Source organism: Protobothrops mucrosquamatus, unplaced genomic scaffold, assembly GCF_001527695.2.
Source record: "Protobothrops mucrosquamatus isolate PMUCROS unplaced genomic scaffold, P.Mucros_1.0 scaffold2767, whole genome shotgun sequence".
NCBI classification, from domain to species: Eukaryota; Metazoa; Chordata; class Lepidosauria; order Squamata; family Viperidae; genus Protobothrops; species Protobothrops mucrosquamatus.
Window position 1 is genome coordinate 28419 of NW_015388806.1, and position 22782 is coordinate 51200.

General features: G+C 36.2%; 2 protein-coding genes across 4 annotated transcripts in view; both read left to right on the forward strand.

Moving 5' to 3' along the window:
* Positions 1–12767, forward strand: part of LOC107296371 (tyrosine-protein phosphatase non-receptor type 4) — a 39646-nt gene extending 26879 nt beyond the window's left edge. For all 3 annotated transcript variants that reach the window (XM_015825716.1, XM_015825714.1, XM_015825715.1), the window contains 7 exons: positions 183–273; positions 353–414; positions 687–833; positions 2622–2750; positions 5508–5656; positions 6966–7101; positions 12284–12767. In XM_015825716.1, the coding sequence (XP_015681202.1) occupies positions 183–273; positions 353–414; positions 687–833; positions 2622–2750; positions 5508–5656; positions 6966–7101; positions 12284–12370 (801 nt within the window). In that variant the 3' untranslated portion in view covers positions 12371–12767. The remainder of the gene's footprint in view (positions 1–182; positions 274–352; positions 415–686; positions 834–2621; positions 2751–5507; positions 5657–6965; positions 7102–12283) is intronic.
* Positions 12768–22343: 9576 nt separating this feature from the next.
* The window catches only part of EPB41L5 (erythrocyte membrane protein band 4.1 like 5), a 64101-nt gene continuing 63662 nt past the window's right edge, over positions 22344–22782 (forward strand). The window contains exon 1 of the mRNA XM_015825717.1: positions 22344–22463. The gene's annotated coding sequence lies outside the window, so the exon portion shown is untranslated. The remainder of the gene's footprint in view (positions 22464–22782) is intronic.

Here is a 22782-nt window from a genome sequence, read left to right on the forward strand (position 1 = left end):
TATACAATTAAGGGTCTTTAACTTACAATGCAATATAAATGCAATAAACAATAATAAATAAATAATTTGTACTTTATGATATATAGGCAGGCAGGAACATATTGTTGTGAATTATGTTACCTGAACATGCTGTCTCATTATGATATTCTGTTTTTGTTATCTAATCATTTGTTGCTATTTAGCAACTTTATAGGAAGAAGCCTGGAATGACAATGTCTTGTGCCAAATTACCTCAAAATATTTCCAAAAATAGATACAGAGACATTTCGCCTTGTAAGTACTTTTTTATGTGTAAGTAAACATATTGTCTTTAGTTGTCATTTGAAAAATTAAATGTTTGTCTTTATTTCAGATGATGCTACACGGGTCATTTTAAACAGTAATGATGATTACATCAATGCAAATTATATAAATGTGAGTTGACATTTACATTTTTTTCTTTATTTTCTGTTTCCAAGGTAAAATAGCTCAACATTTTAGATGTAAAAACAATAAAAACAATTGTTTGATTTACTTCAACAAGTTACAAAATAGCCAAAGTTCCTGCATTCACTATAAATGCAGAAACTCTTGTATATATTTTAATATATTTTCTAGCCTTCTCTTGAAATGAAATTTGATCTAATTAAGAGCATGTAAAGTTTTGACATCTCTAAACGTTTTTTGCAAATGTCTTTTATTTTTAGATGGAAATTCCTTCTTCTAGTATAATCAATAAATACATTGCTTGTCAAGGTCCTTTGCCCAACACTTGCCCAGATTTTTGGCAGATGACCTGGGAACAAAGCTCCTCGATGGTTGTTATGTTAACCACTCAAGTGGAAAGGGGCAGAGTAAGTCCTCAATTGTAACTTTTACAACTAATAGATGCCAAGAGACTGGCTTTTATTTAGAAATTTGTCCTTTCTAAACTGTGTCAATATTTGAGATTGAACTATAACTTGATTAAATATTTGGTATTGGCCATTTTTAATATTTTCTCAAATTGAATGGGGTAAAATTGAACATTAGCATGCAACATAGATCACATTTTATAATAGTGCTACGATGGTATGCTGCAGCTCTTCATTAAAATGGAAAAAAATGGTATGTTACCTTGCCATGGTCCCATGTTAAGATAAATTGCTGTACTATACTGTTCACTCTTTAGAAACTTTCACTACTAGAAAAAGTGTACTCATACCATACATTTCCAAGAAGGTTGTCAAAATAAATTATAAATTGACTAATTAAGTATAAATTAAGTAATTCTTAAAAAATAGAAAACTAATTCTTAGTTTAAGAATAAGTTTTAAAATAACAAATTATGAGTTCGTTTGTAACTTCTTTCCTGAATAGTCAGATCTAAAATATGTGATGCCATGGCTAAAAGATTTAGCCAAGCCATTCAATTCAAAAAGTAATCTTAAAACATTGGATTAGTTACAGCTTTATATGTTGATTGAATATTCTGGTTGTTCCTCTGAAATTAAAAAAAAATAAGAATTTTTATCTGTGAGAACTCTTCTAATATATTACTACAGCTTCTACGTTCAGAGAAGACTTTCTTTTGGTCTATTAAAAGCCATTTTTACAAGTGACAAGATAATGCCATTTTTTTTAGCCTACCCTAGAACGTGCATTGAATTAGTTCCTGGACAACATTTAGAAAGGCAATAAATACTACTGCGTTGTTAAAAGATTTTGGAGGAGGCTAAGACCAGTACTAGTTGACTGCTTTTTTTGAATCTTTTCCAGAATGCGAATGGTTATACAGTCTGTATTTAATAATATTTTATTCTGAGCCTTCCATTTATTAGTAACTGCTTTGAGCAATATGTTGCAGAGTGAACAAATTAGTAATATCAAATTTAGTATTGTGATGGAGAGCCAGTTTAGTATAGTGCTGAAGGCACCAGGCTGGAAACTAGGAGATTGTGAGTTCTACCACACCTTAGGCATGAAAGCTGTCTGAGTGACTTTGGACATTCAGCCCATGAGTTGCTCAGGCTTGGATGACAAACCATTCGGTCAATTCCTGTTGCAATCAATGGATCAATATTTGGTTGATTCCCCCCCCCCCCCAAAAAAAGCAGCCCTACACTTGCAAGGAAATGCTAAGAAGAAGAAAAATCAGTATTATGATGATACATAACAGTAATGCCAATCAGTTTCCAACAGGTTGAAAAGAATGTGTTCCTATATTAAATGTAGTTATAAAATGTGAAAGAATTTTATCCAGTTAAGCCAAATCTAACATGGCTGCCACTAGGATTGATCATCTGAGGAATATAAAAATGCATTATTATATACTTTTTATTTTTACTTTATCCTACTGGTTTCTAAAAGTGACCTGCATCATTAATATAAATTCCAGGCTCAGTTATGTTGTATGTTGAGGACTACTTGTATGTAGAAAACTTTTTAATAGCAGTAGCAATAATAATAATATTGAGAAAATCACCATCAGTCAGTTGCAAAAAGCAGCTTTCATCCTGATATCTTTAACACCAATAAACAACGTATCTCAGGTCTCTGGGAAGGATTCAATAGGGGGATAAACAATGCCAAATCTAGTCTGAACATCTAGTCTGAACATGTGACGAACCCTAATAATAATAATAAAAATCTGTTGACTTTAGGTAAAATGTCATCAATACTGGCCAGAGCCTGGCGGAAGCTCCTTATATGGAAATTTCCAAGTCACCTGCCATTCAGAAGAAGGAAATCCTGCCTATGTCTTCAGAGAGATGACATTATTTAATTTAGAGGTGAGACATTCAGTCTAATTGATCCAGTTTGGTGAAACCCAGTACCTGAAGGCAACTGATGGAACTGGTTAAACTATGTGTCCTTGGTGTTCTCCAATTTTGGTTGTTGATTATTTTCTTGCAGACATTTCATTACCAAACTAAATAACATCATCACTTCATTTATATACCAGTGGGCTTGCCCTGTAAGTGCTATAGGATGGTCTGGGTGGTTCCTCGATTAGCCTGTTGTTTACTGTCAGCTTGTTTGTCTGAGTTGGTGGTTCCTTGACTGGGGTATTTTTTACTTCTTGATCGTTGGTCTAATGTCACTCTTGGAAGGCAACTCGCCATATAACTTCATTTCTTTCATATCATTTTTACTTTCTTTTTTCCTGTCACAACGGAGAGATTCCTAAAACAGCATATTATTGCTAATATTTTATTCCAAACAAAGGACTATTAATACATTATCAGAAATTAGATTTTAATTAGAGAATAAATAATAGCAAAATAATTTTTTAAAGAATAAGAAATACTGATGTTTAAATAAAACTATTAATAATAGTAGTAACAAGAAAAGCACATTAATATTAACAGTACAAGAGTTAGCTTTAGACATAAACAAAAGAAACTATAACCAGGACCTCATAGAGCAGTAGTTCTCAACCTGTGGGTCGGGACCCCATTTGGGGTCGATTGACCATTTCATGGGGGTCGCCAAGCAAGGCTGTCCGCCATTTTTTTTTGTCCGCCATTTTTTTCCCCCTTTTCCGGCGGATGCCTTACCTCCCTTGGGCTGGGCCAGCTGGTGGTCGGCCTGCTCCGTCTCTGCCGCTTGCCAGCTACGCCTCGGCTGGCGCAGGGGGCGGAACTACGCATGCGCGGCGCTCCCGGGCAGGGAAAGTCCTCGACTTACGACCGGTTGGGTAGTCCTCGACTTACGACCGGTTTAGTCCTTGACGTACGACCGGTTTAGTCCTCAACTTACGACCGGTTTAGTCCTCGACTTACGATCGGTTGGGGTCGCGGCATTAAAAAGGTTGAGAACCACTGTCATAGAGAGAAGTAGTCTTTGACTTATGACTGTTCGTTTAATGACAGTTCGGAGTCATGATAGCCTTGAAAAAAAATGGCAATTCAAATACTTGGCAACCTGCTCGCAGTTACAATGGTTGCCGCATCTTGCAGTCCTGTGCTCATGATTTGCATCCTTCCCAGCTGGCTCTGGACAAGCAAAAGTAAATTGGTGAACCCAGATTTGCTTAACAACCAGAGTGAATTGCTTAATGACTACAGCGATTCATTTAACAACCACAGTAAAAATGGATGTAAAGTCAGTTTTGGTTAAGTGATGACTCAGCTGTGTCACTTAGCAACTAAAATTCCGCTCCCAGTTGTGGTTATAAGTTGAGGACTACCTGTAGTCTGAAGGAGCCTTTCAAAATTTGATTTTTTTTTCATTTGTTATAGTTTTTAAGATTTTCATATATGAAAGTTTTAATATGCAACATACTTCATATGGTCTTGTGCTTCCTGCAGTAATTGAATGATATATGTTTTTGGAAATGCTCTGTTGAAAAGTGTTCCTCTTAAAAGAAGAGGATGTAAGAGCAAAGCATCTGCTTTGGAGCATTACAAAATCACTCAATCTGCTATCTGCTTCATAAAAAAAAAAAAGAGGAAAGCCATTATCCATGAGGATCTGTTCTGTTTGTCCACTTCCCATCTGAAATAGATGGGAAAGGCCCTCAACCTGTGGACAGAGGAAAATGCCGCTTAGCAGAGTAATCTGTGAAAAGGGGCGTGCCTTTCTGTTTGAGCACAGAGACATTTGGCCTTTAGAGCCTTCGATGTTGCCCCTAGCAATCCTGGTTACCCATCCAAACCTGGAAAAAGGCTTACCTGCTGTCCAGCACTGCCTCCTTGATCCAACCAATGAACCTTCTGTTGATGACTTTTCAAGTCATACACCAGTTACTGTACCTGCGTTTCATAAAAAAACCCATTCTTTTTAATCATTAATTTTTGGAGTTAAAGACATCCTGGTTTAACTTGCAAAGTCAAATTCTGAGGGGGCCAATATGATGTAGTGGTTAAGGTGTTGGATCAGGAGTGAGGAAATGTAGGTTCTTGATGTTTAGTCACAGAAGTTCATTGAATACCTGGGCCATTCACTCACCTCAATCTACTTCAAGGGGGGTGGGGGAAAGAGGAGAGCATTTTGTTACAAGATGTTTTACAAATATAATTACACCTACAACAACTGGTCATTTTCAAAATGCAAGAGCCAACATTTTCTATGGCTTTGAGGTGAAAGAAAAAGATAAGTGCTCCACTGATCTCTTATCGGAGACTGAAGAAAGCTGAAGTGTTGATAAGACTGAAGTGCTCCAGAACTAGATGATCTCTCTTCCCATAGACTGAATGAGTTTTTAACTCTGATTTTGTTATTCATGTGTGAACATTGGCATGCAATCCCTATGAATTGAAACAAGGCCTACTTGTTCCACTTTTATCTCTAAAGGGAACGTCATAAATTCTTATCTAAAATCAGCTCAACAGTATAGTTAGTTTTACAACTCTGTAATTTACAATTGTTATAATCTCTGCCTTATCCTCTCTGTGATTTTTCATTTCATTTCATGTCATGTCATTGTATGTCATATGAGATTAATAACTTAAAACACTGGTGCAGAATTTACTTCAAAATGTAAGTATATTTTAGGAGAATATTGAATGCTTGTTGATTTTAGAGAAAATATTGTGTCTCAATAGAAAAATGAGGATCGTCCACTCACTCAGATCCAGTACGTAGCATGGCCTGATCATGGAGTTCCTGATGATTCCAGTGATTTCTTAGATTTTGTATGTCTTGTCCGGAAAAGAAGGGCTGGGAAAGAAGAACCTGTTATTGTTCATTGCAGGTATTCTGTCATTATGGAAATTCCTGTGAACTCTTTTCCAATGCTTTTAACTGATAAATGTTATTTCATTGTGCAGTGTTCTGACTAATGATGTAGGACACACAAAAGTTAGAATGACATTGAAATAAGCAATTAAATAAGATAATATTCAATAATATGTTTCTTGGTTATTTTTTTGAGTATCCTGTGTTGGAATAGATACAGGTGGCCCTTAACCTCTGACCACAAATGGGATCAAAATTTCTGTCACTAAGCAATATGGTTGTGAGATATTGTGACCCCATCATTTACAGATGGCAATCTGCTACTCCCTGTCGCCACTGTTAACCAAGAATCCTGGGTCATTAAGCAAGTACCCATCCCAATGCAAATCACACTACACACCGTCCCTCCCAGCCCTGAACCTCAGTAAGGTAAAGGACTGTCTCCAATTCCCCCTATCTGCCTGTCTCCCATCTCTGCCCTTTTAGCTGCCCTGCAGCCTGCCTGCCTGCCTGCCTGCCTTGTAGGATGGCAAGCAGCTCCAGAGTGAGAATGTGCCAAAATGCCATCTTAGCTACACCTACAGAGTAAAACTTCCCAGCAGTTGAATGGAAAGTTTCCGACCAAAGGGAGCCAAAGTGGGGTGTGCCACTCTGCTCATCCCTGTACCTCTTCGGGCCTCTTTCCAACCTTTGTTGGAGTTTTCCAGAATAAAAGCAGCACACACTTACATACCCCATCCTGTTGTTAGTCTAAGTCTGCAGGCAATTGCTTCCCTCCCTTTAAAAAATATATCCCAACAAAGGCATACCCGAAGAAATGAGGCAAACTGAACAGGAGTCCAAGCTTCATGTGTTTCCTCCCCCCCCCCCACACACCCCTCCTATTGGGAAGAAAGATTTTGAAGAGGGTTCCGTTTCCTTGGAATAAAAAAAACCCCAACCCCCCCCCTCAAAATGCATTCTTTTGCACAGCAGGGTAGTGCAAATAAGAATGCCAACCAATGGGAAAGACTGGAAGAGGTTTCACCTAATGGGAAAGGCGTGTGGTGTGAACAGGGAGCCATGTGTAGAAATGCTACTATGCTTGGATTACTTTAGCTGCTGTGAAATAATGTCATTATTAAAATAAATAATGGAATGCTCATCACACCTGTATTTTTTTTAAAAGTGTTCAGCTTTCAGAGTTACAAGACAAATCCCCCAAAGTAATCTACTTAAAGATGTGCTAAATTATTTTCAGTGTTGATTTATATAAATTATAGAAGTATTTTAAAAGATTTAAAAAGTATTAAATTTGAAAATAATAACCTTTCTCTCCTTTGCAGTGCAGGGATTGGACGAACTGGAGTTCTTATTACTATGGAAACAGCAATGTGTCTTATTGAATGTAATCAGCCTGTTTATCCCTTGGATATTGTAAGAACAATGAGAGATCAAAGGGCAATGATGATCCAAACACCTGTAAGTTGCTAAACAGAGTAAACTGTTACCAATAACATATTAGGAATTGTAATTCCTTGCTTTGAAGAGGAAAATATTAGTTCAGTATACGGGTGGTCCTCGATTTTCAACCATAGTAGTGACCAGAAAATTTGTTGAGCATTGCAGTCATTAAGTGAAGCATGATCACATCTGATTTTGCAATGTTTTTCTTAAGTGAATCACAATAGTTGTTAAACACGACGTCATGTAGCTGCGACTTGTGACCTCCCAGCTTGCTTCCCCAATGATTTGTTGGAAGCTGGCTAGGAAGGTTAGAAATGGTGATTATGTCACTGCGGGACCCTGTTACCATTGTAAATGCGCAACTATTGCCAAGTACCAAATCACAATCGTGTGATTGTGGAGAGGCTGTGATAAGCATAAGTGCAAGAACTTGTCATAAGTCACTTTTTTCAGCACTGTTGTAATTTCAAACGGTTGATAAACTAATGCAGTCTAAACATTGGCTGATTATGCAACTATCCGTAATACCTATGGATTTTGTCTATGGAGATTCTCAGTCATCCAGGTCATAGTTGTCCCAAAGCTCCTTTCTCAAAAGACAACTGGACCTTGGTTTTCCTTGAAGACGTTTCATTTCTCATCCAAGAAGCTTCTTCAGTTCTGAAGAAATGATCCTGGGCTCCATTTGTTGGGAAGGGTATAGTTTGTTAGAGATCAACTGAACTGCAGTAGTGCAAAGCCAGAATTGAAAATTGCAGCCAAATTCCCCAAGTTCTACTTTTCCCTCCCTTAACTGTCTCTCATTGCCCACCAAGGGTAACCAGTCAGTTGCAGGCAAGATGTTTTCATACTGGTCAGTCCAAGCACCGATTTAGTATGTGACTCCCTCCTCCTTCCAGCTGGGTGACCTTGAGGCAGCATCTGGAGGAGACTCAGCACTCATGTTTCCGTGAAGCATTTCCCCTTCCTTCCCCTTCCCATAGTTCATGGCAGTCTGTCACCGCATGGCAGCTAAGTACAAGCAAGCATAAGGTGGCAGCTGATACAAAGTCCAGCTGCCTTTTGAAAAAGCACCTTTGGGATATCCATAATAGCAAAATCTTACTGATATATGGTTATGGATAATTGTTTTATATTGTATTCCAAGACAATTGAGTTTTATCATCATCATCATTCTAGCCATTGTCTGTCCACTACAGGATGAAGGCCTCTTCCGCATGTTTTCAACCTATGTGGTCCTGAGCTTTCTTTTCCAATTGGGCCCGCAATACTTGCTGATGTTGTCGATCCATCTTGCTTTAGGTCTCTTTCGTGGATGCTTTTTATCAAGTGGGATTCATTCTATGACTGCCTGGGTCCACCTGCCATCAGTTCTTCTTCCTATGTGACCGGCCCATTTCCATTTCAATTCTTTTACTCTCTTGATGATATCAGATACTTTCATTTGTTCTCTAATCCATGTGCAGGGTTTTCTATCTTGTATCTTTCCATCTATCATATATCTTTCCATGGTCTTTGTGCCACTCATAGCTTTTGTATTAATTGTGAGATTAGTGTCCATGTTTCACCGGCATATGTTAGAGCAGGCAGCACACACTGATTGAAAACTTTTCTCTTTAGGCATAGGAGGACGTTGTTCTTGAAAATTACACTTAGCTTGCTGAATGCCTACCAACCACATTTAACAGACCCGTTCAAGTTCCTTTATTGTATTACTTTCCATTGAGATCCATTGGCCAAGGTATATGTAGCGGTCTCCTATATCTAGTTCTTCTCCAGATATAAAAAAAATTCTTTAGTGAATTTATTACATATAACCTGGCTGTTTTTCAGGTTTATTTTTAAGCCAAATGGTTCTGCTTCGTGCAGCTCTTGTGTGTATCTCTTCTGGATCTTGTGAGAAGAGAACAACATCATCTGCAAATCTTAAGTTGAGTTTTATATACGGAATTAAATCTTCAAGAAAAGACCATCTAAAATAATTAATTTCAATCATGTTAAAATCAGTTGCACAATCAGACTTATATTTAAATAGCTTTTCCTAATTATCCCATATGGTAAAAAGATACTGTCTTAAGACAGCAAATGCAAGTGAAAAAAAAATCTCTTTACCCAAGATGATCCCTTTGAATTTTTGTCAGTTCTCCTTGCTGCAGCTTCTTTGCTTCATACCACATTCTTCTAACAATTCAACAAATTTTAAAAGACACATATGAAGGCAGAAAAGCCCAGCTGCAAACATGAGCTGTTGCTTTCATTTGTATGGATTTCCACCATGGGCATGCAGCTCAGCATTGCATATAAGTATATTAAGTAAGATTTCACATTTGAAGATATGCTAGATTCATATTCTGGTCAATTTAATCTTTAAAAAACTATGTATCTCACATTGTAGCTTACCTATTTCCTAAAAGCAAAAATGTTTGCTAATGGACAACATAATTTTCTGCACACAGTTGAAAAATATATGTTAGTCCTATTTGGCTGCTTGTATTACTCACAGTTTTCTTATGCATAAAGTAGAATAGAATATCTTTTATTGTCATTGTGTAATTCACAATGAAATTAAGTGATATCCACAGTGCACAGTACACAAGTAAAAACCACAAATAAGAACATACATTATACACACACATCCTTCACATTCTATTCACCATTGTGCTGCCCCTAATAATAATAATAATAATAATAATAATAATAATAATAATAATAATAATAATAATAATAATAATAATAATAATAAAGTTGGAAGGGACCTTGGAGGTCATCTAGTCCAACCCGCTGTTCAGGCAGGAAACCCTATACCATTTCAGACAAATGGCTGTCCAGTTTCTTCTTAAAAACGTCCAGTGTTGGTGCATTCACCGCTTCTGGAGGCAGGTTGTTCCACTGGTTAATTGTTCTAACTGTCAGGAAGTTTCTCCTTAGTTCTAGGTTGCTTCTCTCCTTGATTAGTTTCCACCTGTTGCTCCTTGTCCTGTCTTCAGGCGCTTTGGAGAATAGCCTGACTCCATCTTTTTTGTGGCAGCCCCTGAGATATTGGAACACTGCTATCATGTCCCCCCTTGTCCTTCTCTTTGTTAAACTAGACATACCCAATTCCAGCAACTGTTCCTTATATGTTTTAGCCTCCAGTCCCCTAATCATCTTTGTTGCTCTTCTCTGTACTCTTTCTAGAGTCTCAGCATCTTTTTTACATCGTGGTGACCAAAACTGAATGCAGTATTCCAAGTGTGGCCTTACCAAGGCATTGTAAAGTGGTATTAATACTTCACGTGATCTTGATTCTATCCCTCTGTTAATGCAGCCTAGCACTGTGTTGGCTTTTTTGGCAGCTGCAGCACACTGCTGGCTCATATTTTTAATATTTTTAATATTGCACTTCAATGTTGTACTATACAGTAGTATTTAATATGAGTACAGCTCTGGGATAAAAACTATTTTTCAGCCTATTTGTTTTTATTTTTATTATCCTATACCGTCTGCCAGATGGTAATAGTTCAAAAAAAGAATGTCCTGGATGAGATGAGACTTTAAGAATTTTATGAGCTTTCCTAAGACAGCGGGAACTGTACAGTTTGTCACCGGGGGTGGGGGAGAGGGCAGGCAACAATCCTCTGGGTGATGTTAATGAACTTCTGGAATGCTTTCCTATCTGCTACTGTGTAGTTGGCAAACCACACATAAATGCAATAGGTTAGAATGCTCTCTGTGGAGCAACGGTAGATGTTTGTTCCTTTATGTTTATAGTATTTGGCTCAGGATATAATGTCATGATAAAAGTATAGGCTTTAATTCAAAGAGTTTACTAGGTAGTTTTAGGAGGAAAAGACACATAACAAATACAAAATCAGTAACTCTATACCATTTATATGTTGTAAGTTCCCTTTCTCAAACAGTTATCAGTCGTGCTACAGTTATTAAAAGAATGGTACACTTGATTATAGATATCAGTGTCTTCATTAAAAACTTTCTGCTTGCCTATCCTTGGTTTTTGCCAAAAATGTTATTTGAGCACTTTAGATATTTTTCTTCTGTTCTATAACACACTTTTGTACATTCAGCAAAAGAAATCTATGGATGAAAATATTCTTGCTAAAATATTTTTCTGGATCAAGGTGTATACTTGTTTCAAATAAAGCCATTAACCATGCTTCACTATGTTTAAAATCTGTGAGAGGATGAACTTTGCATTAAAACGTAAAAGTGAATTTAAACACATATGAGTAAGATACTACACTGTTGTTTCAATTATATGGTATTAGTAAAATTAGAATCAGAATTAAGTCTACTTTTCCTTTGCAAATGTGCACATTTCCACATAATATCCACAAGATGGCATTGTCTTATTTTTTCATTGTTCTTTTTTTAAAACCAGTACAGTATTTGAATCAGATTTCTAGATTCACGCTATGCCATTAAAAATAGTACCCTGTCACAATCACATATTTTACTTGATTTGCTTGTTTGTTTAATTTATTTATTTAATTGAGTTATTTGCTGCCCATCAGATAACGAAATGACTTTATACATAGTATATCAGTAATTAATATATGCAGATTAAAATCTGAAAAGGTAGGTCTTGGATAAAGTGCTATTTATTAAAGCTACAGAATGTTGCAGTGTAATGACTTTCAGAATAGATGACAAAAAGACACAAGAAGTGGCCTACAATAATGTTAAAGAAAAACTAGTAAAGTTCATTAAGCAATACCTAGCTAATGAAATCAGCGATGAGCTAATGCTTTATGCTGGCATAATCAAAGTTGGTTTTTGTGCACAGATGAAAATTATATTCTAGCAAATAGCAGAAAATACAGTACAAACACCCTGAATGTTTGCAGTTGGCCTATTTTTTCATTTGGAAAGTAGTTTGTAGAGCAAATAGCGGGATAAGTACAGGTTTTGTATATTAAAGAAACTAGAGTTCTTAATTCTATTAATCAGTAAGAGTAATTAATAAAGCATTAAGCATAAAGTATACAAAGAGTATCATTCACGGTTGGAAGATTTCAGATTTGCTACTTAAAAGTTAGGAATATGGGATTTAGATTCTGAATATTACATTTCTCATTGGTGTTAAGAGTTTTATATATTTAAATATTTTGAAAGTTTGGCATGGTATCTTGAAATTTTATTGATAATCTTTAAAATTGTTTCATTCTGCCATACAAATAATTGCTCTCTTTTTTTCCAGAGTCAATACAGATTCGTTTGTGAGGCTATTTTGAAAGTGTACAAAGAAGAACTTGTTAGACCTTTAAAGACATCACTGAATAAATAGGAAGCAAAACATAACTTTCAGAGAAGATTCTACATAAGACACAAACTGTACTTGTGCTATAATGTTTCTTGAAAGAAATGATGTCTGAAAATAATGAAGAACTGAAAAGGACTTCAGCACTATTGCACTTTAAGTTAAAACTGAAAATCAGTCTCTAAAACACTATGATTTTTCTGTATTGAAAGACTCCATTCATGCTTTGCTTCAAACAAGCCACAGAGTTAATGAGCTCCATGAGTTCTGGATAATTTTCCAGACTTGGTTGCAGTGCCATATAGCCCTTTTGTTCAAAATGCTACAAAAAAGAAAAAGGAAAAAAAAAAAAAGCTTGGAATACTTTCGTTCTTTGACACCTGTTTCTAAAGCAACTACAATACATGCAAAGCTATTTCTTCCAATGCTAAAGTTGTCATGTTATTTTATACCTTTTGGTGAAATATTAGCAATATTCCTTCTATTAGATACACTGCCTACTGAAACAGCACATTTCTCCCTGTGCCCTTCTAGAATCTAACCTGATTACTAACGGAAGGTTGCAGTATGATCTAACCCAATAATAGCTGCATAATGGCCCACTGAACCAGCATTTTGTTTAGTTGGTATATGAACATTCTTCGTACTACTAGTTCTGTTCCTGTTTCTCGGCAGATTATGGCACCAGTGTGTTCTGAAACATTGATGGCGTTACCTATGGGAATGAATGTGTGTATTTTGTCTTAACCCCTTAAGTGCCTTGAGACTTACAGTGTATGTCTTAATGGCAAGGGACTTGTTGTGGCCCTCAAGGGGAAGCCATCATCATAATTAGATTCATTTTGAAATATGATCCTTGGTGCTTAGAATATGGTACAGTAAGGGGTCTCAAAAACACTGTTCCTTTTCTCTCTCTAAGTACCTATGGGTACTTTTTACTGTGGGTAGCAAAAGCACTCTAGCCTATTAAGTATATAACCTTCGTTTACTGCTATGAATTGAAATGGAAATTCTGACACATTCCTTTCAACTGGTAAACTGCTAGCAATTTATAATTGAAAGCCAATATATTGATTTAGAATTTGTTCTTCTGTTTTTCCCTCGCATTGAAAAGTAATAACTTGACTAGGATATACCATTTTAATTGTATTGATCTTCTGCTTGAAATGTGAAAATCCAAGGTGAGATTTCCCTATCATAGTTATTTTTCTCCAAGTTCATGTTTGTTGCTTCTCAAGTCATGTTTATGTTTTTAAAAGAAAATTGTGTCATTAAAAGTTTGATCATTGTCCCTTAGAGCTTTCCGATAAGCTCTTTGGGTCTCTCTATGATACTTCATTCAGGAATTGGCATATACCGTTGGAATTAGCAGTATCTGAACAGATTGCATATAGGTTTGTTTTTTGTTTCAGTCAGAAATGTTTTCTAGGGCAGTTAAAATCCACCAGGCAATGAATAATCCTTCCCTAGCTAAGTTGACAATTTAATTCTTTATGAACTTAAATCTGTCTGTAGTTAAATATTTTGATTTGCTGCCAGATTTTTAAAAAGCAAGATATGCAGAATATATGGAATGAGAATATGAAGTTTGTAAAATGCATTTGTGTGTGTGTGTGTGTGTGATTAGAAAGAGTGAATGAGCATGTATGTGTATATGTATAGATATGTGCACGCACACACACACACTTATATTGTGGTGAGAGAAACTTACAGATATGTCAGTAGATAAGGAGGCACTTTCTCCAAATCCCCTTTTCCTGCTGTCAGTTGTACTTTCTTAGAACTTGTAGAGGGCTGGAAATAGAGGTATCTATTTCTCATAACTGCTTCCACAGAGGGATCCCTCACCTTAGATTAAGAGTCTTCCATGGACAGGAGAAATTTCTGTATGTAACATGATGCCTCAATCCAACTATTATGCATTGAGGACATTCCCAGTCAGTTTAAATGCTAATATATAACCCTATGCCATGATGTGAAATGAAGGAGTTCACAAAATCTTTTAGATTTGTTTTAAATAGGCTTGTAAGCTAAGCAGTATTGTTTCTTAAACCAAATCTAGCATATTTCTTTAATAGTTCTTTATTGCCATCACACATACATATACACCCCAGTACTACCATCAAGGAATTGATCAGCTATTCTTTTTTTTACCCATCTTATGGTTCAAACGAGATTGAATCTGACTTTCAAAAATCCCCACATTCTTAAAAGAGCTTTTTCTAAACTAGAAATATAGTTGTGTTTGCACAAACTGAAGCAAATGTGAAATGCACTTCTATTTCCATCAGCAGTGAAAATGAATGGAGTGATGGAATCAAGGTTATTCTAGATAAAACAACTAAAAGGCTTTTGATGGGCTGTTACTATTCTGTAGAAATAAGAGATTGGAGAAGGGAGTTTCATATGATAAAGTGCAATGTGGGAACACGCATCAAAGTCTGCAACCATCTAAACTTTTCTTACACATTGGTGTAAGCAATGTAAAGCTTTTAATGGAATGCGGTGGTTCTTACTACTAGCTTTTGGTAAATGCAAATAATAAACGTAAATCTACTCATGTTTGCTTAAAAAGAAGCTTCATAACTGGAAAGTGTGTTGACTTAGATACTATTTTTAATTATAGCATTGTGCTGGTTATTTGCAAGGTTGGCTTGCATTTGGAACAAATTAAAATAAATATTAAATTATACCTATACCATTAATTAAGCCACTTAATGATCTTACTAGAGATTGTTGAAGGGAAAACTCTAGGATGGTTCAGCAATGTGCATTGTTAATATTGTACATACACTCATATTTGTATGTAAGATTGCCAAAGTAATTTAAATCTACAAGAAACATTGCTACAACAAGATACACTATTGTAGCAAAGTTTTGGTATTTGGTACTTTATCCAACATAGAGTCAGAAATGTTAACCACCTTAATGTCCTCCCTCCAAGCTGATTTATGAGTTACTAATCCATGCCAACAAAAACATTTTGAAATTATATTTCCTTGGTAAGGACACAAACTAAAGGAATTTAAATGCCTAAATTAGATAAATGGAATAATAAAAGTATCCTTACGTCTTTGAAATGAATATAAAAAGTTAATCTGCCCACAATGATATTAATATTTTACTAATATTTTATATGACCTAAACGTTAATACTGCTAATTGCTTTGCAATGGGTTATGGGGATCTGCATCAAGCTGAAAGGAAAAATATTTTTGTATGTGTTTCATTCTGTACAAAACATGAAAATGTGTTTCAGGCATAATGTTATATAAAATGATGAGTGTTATGGATGTCGGATTTTATGGAGAAATATTTTCTTACTATTTGCTAAAAACTGGGGAGAAAAATTGTAACATTTCCTGTTTTCTAATTCAAGTTGCTTTCATTGTAAATAAGAGCAATAGGGTAATAGTTTTGTGCCAATGTATTTTTTTTTAATGTTGAAAATTATAACTATTTAAGGTACTTTTGAAGATTTGACTCATACAGAAATCTAGGACTCTTAAGACTTGTTAAAATGGTTTCTGTTTTGTTTTGCCTTTTAAGTTGTGTGGCTTTGGGGTGATGGGGGTTATACCAAGTTAAACATAAAGTATCCAGTCATTTTCTGAGGAATACAACTGGCTAATTGCACCATTTAGAGAAATCCCTCCAAATCAGAGTGGAATGTGCATCTCTAGTAATAACAACAATGTTCCTACATTTTTAGTAGTAATAGTAGTAGTATGTGAATAAAATTATTCTTGGAATAGTTGATGGAAACATTTGGACAAGTAAATTTTGGATAAAAGTGGACTATGTTAAATTACAGCATTACACGCCATTATAGAAACAATAAAGTCCACCATGTATCTACTCTGCAGGCCAAAATATTTTGCCACTTTAATTCCCCTCTCCCCAAAATCATGCCGCAGCTTTCATCAATACCTTTATATAAAGATTTTTACTAATATTTTCTACTTGTAAAATACACATTAGTTCTAATATCTTCAAGTGTTGTAATACTAGTATCCTGCAATTAATTTTTTAGAGATGCTGCTCTCCTCTAATCCGAAGGCCCAAAATGCAAGTGAAGAGAGCTGGAGAGGGGGGTGGGATTGTTTTGTTTTTTGATAGAACCAGTATGGATGGGACTTTGTTGGAAGCAAAGTACTGATGAGAAGGTAACATCTGTGGAAGGTGCAATGAGTTGCTTCATTCAGATGCAGCTGTTTAGGGAGGATAAGTAGTAGAGAGAAAGTGGGATCTCAGAAATTTTTGCATCTGGTGGAGGCAGAATTCCCTTAGATTTTTAGAAGGGGGTCTGCTTGATGGACAAGATTACAACTATGCAGGCCTTCAGTTGGCAATGGATGATTCCCGGATCTCTGAGAGTCTTATAGCATGTCTACCCCAAACACTGTATTAAACCATACATGTTTCATTCAAGTGTCCCTTTTCACTGTGACTAAGCTGTCTACAAGGAATGGAGACATCTGGTACTAGTAATCTTAAATTAATGTAGAGTTGACAACAATCATAAATTATTTAGATTTATACATGCTTTAAAATCCATAGATCTACACATGATGTAAAGCATATTTGACCAGCATATTGTCTGCATGTGTATTCCACCCATATACAAGAGTAATATATTGGACCATACAGATTAGCCTCCTAAATAAATAGAAAGTGTATAAAGTGGCAGGAAAGAACTTGCCCTAGTTATTAATAAAATTCTAGATGTTATATTATAAAAGAGCAGAGGACCAGAAAAAAAATTTCCTTCCAGAATCCCTATGAATATTACATTAAGGCTCTTCCCTGAAGAAATGTTCCAGCAAAGATATTTCCTCCTCTGTATGCAGCCATTCACCATGTGCTTACAGCTAAACATTGTGGGCATAACAGATCCTGACATGCATTAAAATAGCCATGGTAGTGATTTACAGTATATCTAACTGAATATAAAAATTCATTTTGCCAGTTGGATTTGCTTCCAAGCAAATAAGTTGAGAGATGCCTTAATTACAAATATAGTGACTTGGATCTAAAGATACTCTCGCATTTGTGAGAGTTTTCTGGGTTGCAGAAGGGGATTCCTTGCAACAGCCCTCCCCAATCTGGACATCTTCCAAATGAATGTGGAATTCTGGAAGCTGAAGTCCATACATCCAGTGGATTCCCAAATTGGGAAAGGCTGCCTAACAATTTCTGTTTACTCATTATAGATCTGTGCCCCAACACATGCCATTGGTTCCTAATATTCAGGATGGATTTTAAATTCAAAAAGTGTAAAAGTGCAGTATTTTGGACTCAGTCTATTAGCTAAGAAGTCTTTGTTTTATACCGGGGAGATGATAATCTCATTTTTCTGATATGCTCCGCATTTGTTACAAATCTGTTTTAAGTGATTGTGTGTGGACTGGTTAATTTTAATATGCAGCTGCCATGTTTTCAAAAACATGGAAGATTAACTTTTTCAGTTAGTGCCATTGTCACAAGCTGCAAAATAAGAAACACTGGGTACAGACCTAAATCATCTAGTTCACTGTAACATTTAAATAGCTTATTTCAGGGGTCTTCAAACTTGGCCCTTTTATGACTTGTGGACTTCAACTCCCAGAATTCCTCAGCCAGGCACGCTGGCTGAGGAATTCTGGGAGTTGAAGTCCACAAGCCATAAAAGGGCCAAGTTTGAAGACCCCTGGCTTATTTTAAAAATGGAGAGACATTTAAAACATGGGAATTGCTAGAAGGGTCAAGCTAATATATTTGTTTTAATTTAATTTAGTTATATTGTAATGGCTAAGCTAGAAATGCAAACCAAAGCTAAAATACATTTCTCAATCTTCTGAGTGGCATAGTAACAAATAAGAAAAAAATCATCTTGGGTTGGATAATTGCCTATTGAGCTTTGAAGGTTTCATTCCCTAGGTTTAAATATTCCTACATATCAGTGGCAAGCTGGGTCATTAGAATATTTAAAGAAATAATTTCATTGGCTATATGGTAAAAGTATATTGTCTTAAGTAAAATGTTATTGCATGCTAACTCCTACACAAAACTTTGAAGACCACTATACTACCATAATATTTTGGAAATTATTCCCCTGGGAAACAAAAGTGGATAATTTGGAAATTAAGAGTTTGACAATATTTGCTTACTTATTACTTATTTAACATCCTTTAAGTGTATTTCATTTTTATCTAAATTTCTTAAAAGTTCAAAATAGTAGCACTTTATGTAATGCTTTACTACTGAAAAACTTTTTAGATAAAACAAATCTATTATATGATTAGAGAGATGTTTAACTTAATGAGAGTTTATTGGGGTGGTTTCTAATGTGAATGTTTTAAAGCTTACTTTTTCAGTTTGCTTCCATCCATGTTAAAATACATTAATTAACTCCAAATTCTTAATCCTACCATCTTCCAGATGAATTCTTAATGTTAATGCTTCTCTGTCCGTTATAGTGCTAGGACAGCGTATTTCATAGCAATGCAGTTCTGAATCACAACACCTTTTTTCAAATTTAGTTTCAGAATTGTAATAATCAGCCGTGAGATTAAAATAATCCCATAAATACTTATGTTCTTTTATGATTATTTTTTTCAATGTCTGATATTTGCCATAAATGAAAAAATTATAATTGGATCCAGTACAGTTCAATATCTAGTTACGGTATTTAGACATTTTCAGACTTGGGAGACCTTGGAGGAAAACCTCAAATGCAGCTTAATTATGAAAGCAAAAAATATTGAAACTTTAATATAAATGTGGGAAGGACTTACATGCCCACACAATGCTTTGATTCCTGTTTAGTATTTTTACATTTGTTTTAAAATCTATAAATCAGCAAGAGTTGTTTGCATAACTTTATAAAGAGTAGGTAATGCACAAAAATAATTTTAAGAGGGAAAGTTGCAATTTATGTAGGTAAAGTCTATGATAGAATTGGAGCTTCTAAAACAATTAGCACTAAGTTGTATTGTATTGTTCTATTGTTTAATAAACTAATCAGTATGATTATTTCCACACATTAGAGGCTGGTTTCAAGTGTAACATTAATATGGATACTAACTAATGATGTGATTCTCCTAGCAAATTCTAAAACAATTTTGTGTTTATATGTAGGATTTCTTTCTTTCCTTTTTTCTGGCACAGGTGCTATTCTGCATGTAAATACTAAAGGATATAAAATCTAGTGTCTGAATCATACCCACTGTTCTATGGGTGGCCATATTTATTTTTTGCTGGAATGAATTTGCATGTTTTTTGTGATTTTGCGTTCTCCAGTTCATCTGGATGCTACACTGCTCAGTGAATGGGCTTTGACCATCTCATTTATATCTAAAGCAAAGTTAATTGTCCATCTTTTGTTCATTGTGCAAGTTTGTTCTCATAGAGATTAATTTGTCTTTGAAGTTGCGTGTTTTCATTTTTTAGAAACCAAGATTATTCAGCTAAGCCTGTATATTAAATAGCAGGAAATGTGGTCTGTTTAACATGCACTTGGATTTGTTTAACACTGGACAATGTAGAAAGAATTCATCATTCATCACTGCAGCTACTGTATGTGTTAAAAGGGCCTTATATATTTTGCCTGCATTGGAGTATAAGGAGAGTCCTCATCATTAATAAGGTACACTAATGATATATAATACCAGCAGCTCCCAGAAGAAGATAAATATTTAACATTTAACAAATCTTGTTTTTAGTCTTAAGAGCAAATTCCTTCTATTATGTGAAACATATGCTGTTATACATATTTTGTGGATATATTTAATTTTGATTGACAAATAGTTGTCTAGGTACAAACTTGAAAAATATATAGTTTACTTGTGAATCTTAATTGTTTAATTGCAAAATAAAGATGTGCTTTAGTAAAAAAATTTAAGGATTCTTTTTATTATGAAAACCTGTGTCTTTAAGTATGCTATATTACTCCATATTATTTGTATAGTTTTTTGGAAATTCTAGATACCTATTTCCTGACAAATAGGAATTCACGCTCTGTGTAAGTTTGCACATACTTGCCCCCAGCTAGCACTGAAACTGTATGCTTAATCCTACTTATAGTAAAAATTAAAAATGAGATGTTTTATTCTGGGCCCACTCATTGCTTTTTGGATTACATTTCCCAGCATCTTATTCAAAGCCAAGTAGACTTTGAGATGAAAATGATAGTCTTGTAATAGATGTTTAATTTATGTTTTCATGTGTATTTATTTGTTTGTATCCCATTTTAGACCAATAAATGATGCTCAAACCAGCTAAGAAACTAGAAAATATAAAGTGTAATTAATACATGCCTAGAAACAAATGGTGAATTTGGCCCAACCATAAGACAAACACTCAACTGCACTTCTAACTTCCACTGCTTTATATTACTGTATTTCTGTTTTAATCTCTATTATGTAGCATTGCTTTGACTAGCTTCAACAATTTGAAGCAGCTAATAAATTGATTAAATACACAACTACATATAACTTTAGCTGACAAAATACAATAGTACAGGCCTGGCATGTATTTTGCCTACCAACAGAAAAAATAAAATATAAGATACTAGCCAGATCACCTTTTCTTAGGAATTTCAAACTCTGAACAACCCCCAAGTTTCACACTTTCTCAGAGGAAAAAGGCCTTAGTCCTACTTGGGAAGAAGGAAAGTTCCATATTTGCTGACATGTATATGACTTTTTTCATAGTACTTACTGCCTTATCTTTGGGGCAGGGCTGTTGTCTAACTGCAACAACTTAGGTAATATAAATCTTTGTGTCACACCCATTCTTAATTCCCATTTTCTAAAAGTTACTATTTTCTATCAGAGTTTGTATTCACCATAAAAGATCAAGTTGGAGCATATCATAGTAGTCCAATCCACTATCTGTCATTGATGAATTACAACTCTAGTCTCCCCCTGGTTACATTTGGTCTAATGTAAAATGAAAAGACCCATTTTTGACCAAAAATTTGGTCTAAATTTACACATTTGCTTAGCAGAGTTTTGATGGCTAACTAAAGTTTAGAGTGGGGGAGGGGGAATCAGAGTTTTAACTCTTCAGATTGAAAAACCAGTTGTTAGGATGAATCTCAGGATGTTAGGATGAATTAGTCCAGGATATATGAATGGTTTCTAATACACGTATGTTATTCCTCCCCTGAAATAGGTTTTGGATCTCCATCCTTCTGGTACACTTGTTGAAACATCTGTTTGGTAAAATAGCTGAAGACCTGCCTGCTTGATTATGCTTTCCTAGACTAATAACTATTCCAGGATTAGATTGTTTTTAAATTGCCTGCGACAAAGTTTATCATATTGTGTTTTATTTTTTAAAAAAATATCAATACCCTGGTGCCACCCTAGCTCGGCTGCCAAAATCCTCCGGACTGCGAGTTGTCAGTTCAAGTACAGGAAACTATTTTTAACACTTGGCTCCTATCTCATGATAGTCCGGATTTGGGTAGCCCGGATATAGAAGCCGTCGTTATTATCCTTTTCCATAAACTCAAAAGGTGTGGTTAAGAATAACGTTTAAAAACAGGATTGGCTTAAAAAGCCTTAAGAGAATAAACCCAGTCGGCAAACCACTAAATGATTCGTATAGGGCAGGGGTAGGCAACCTTGGCTCTTTTATGACTCGTGGACTTCAACTCCCAGAATTCCTGAGCCAGCCAAGCTGGCTCAGGAATTCTGGGAGTTGAAGTCCACGAGTCATAAAAGAGCCAAGGTTGCCTACCCCTGGTATAGGGTTTCGGGAGTCGCAAGTGTTGTTTTTAAAGGGGGAGCAATCTTTTTGTCCGAAATGAGTTTGGAACGTGGCGTGGGAACCCCCGAAAACCCGGGCGCCTTCCTTCTCAGACATAGCGCGTGTATGTTTCGCATTGGCGACCTGTTTTGCATGGAACCGCGCGACCAGCCCTCGCGGGGGAGGCCCAGGAAGGTAGGCGGGCGAGGGAAAAGGAGGAGGAGGAGGAGGAGAGAGGCGGCTCCCTAGTCTCACTCGGCGGCCATTTGCCTCCGCCCCTCGTCCCTTTCCTCGTCGCCACCGGGATCTGATCCCGCCAGAGCTGCTCCCAGCGCCGGCGGTCGGGTCGCGGAGGAGCGCCCTTGGAACCGAAGGCGGCTGGGCCGGTAAGTTGGGGAGGACGTGGGGCGGTTTGGTTTTGTTTTCCGTAAAAGCAAGGTGAAGTTTCCCGAAGAACCGCAACCAGGCTGTTGCTTCTTTCCTTTGCTTCCTCCGTCCTTTCCCTTTGTCGCTTTCGAAACTCCCCAGAGATCGAAGTTTCGTCTTCCTCCTCCTTCTTATCTGTGGCCTGCGAGGTTGGGTGCCTGTCGATCCCTGGGCGGGCGGGGTGGGGTCGGTACCTCTTCAGCCTTCTTGGATGCCTCGGGGGGGGGGCAACTCCCGTTACCACCACCACCCCACAGACACGCGTGTCATGCCTTGTTC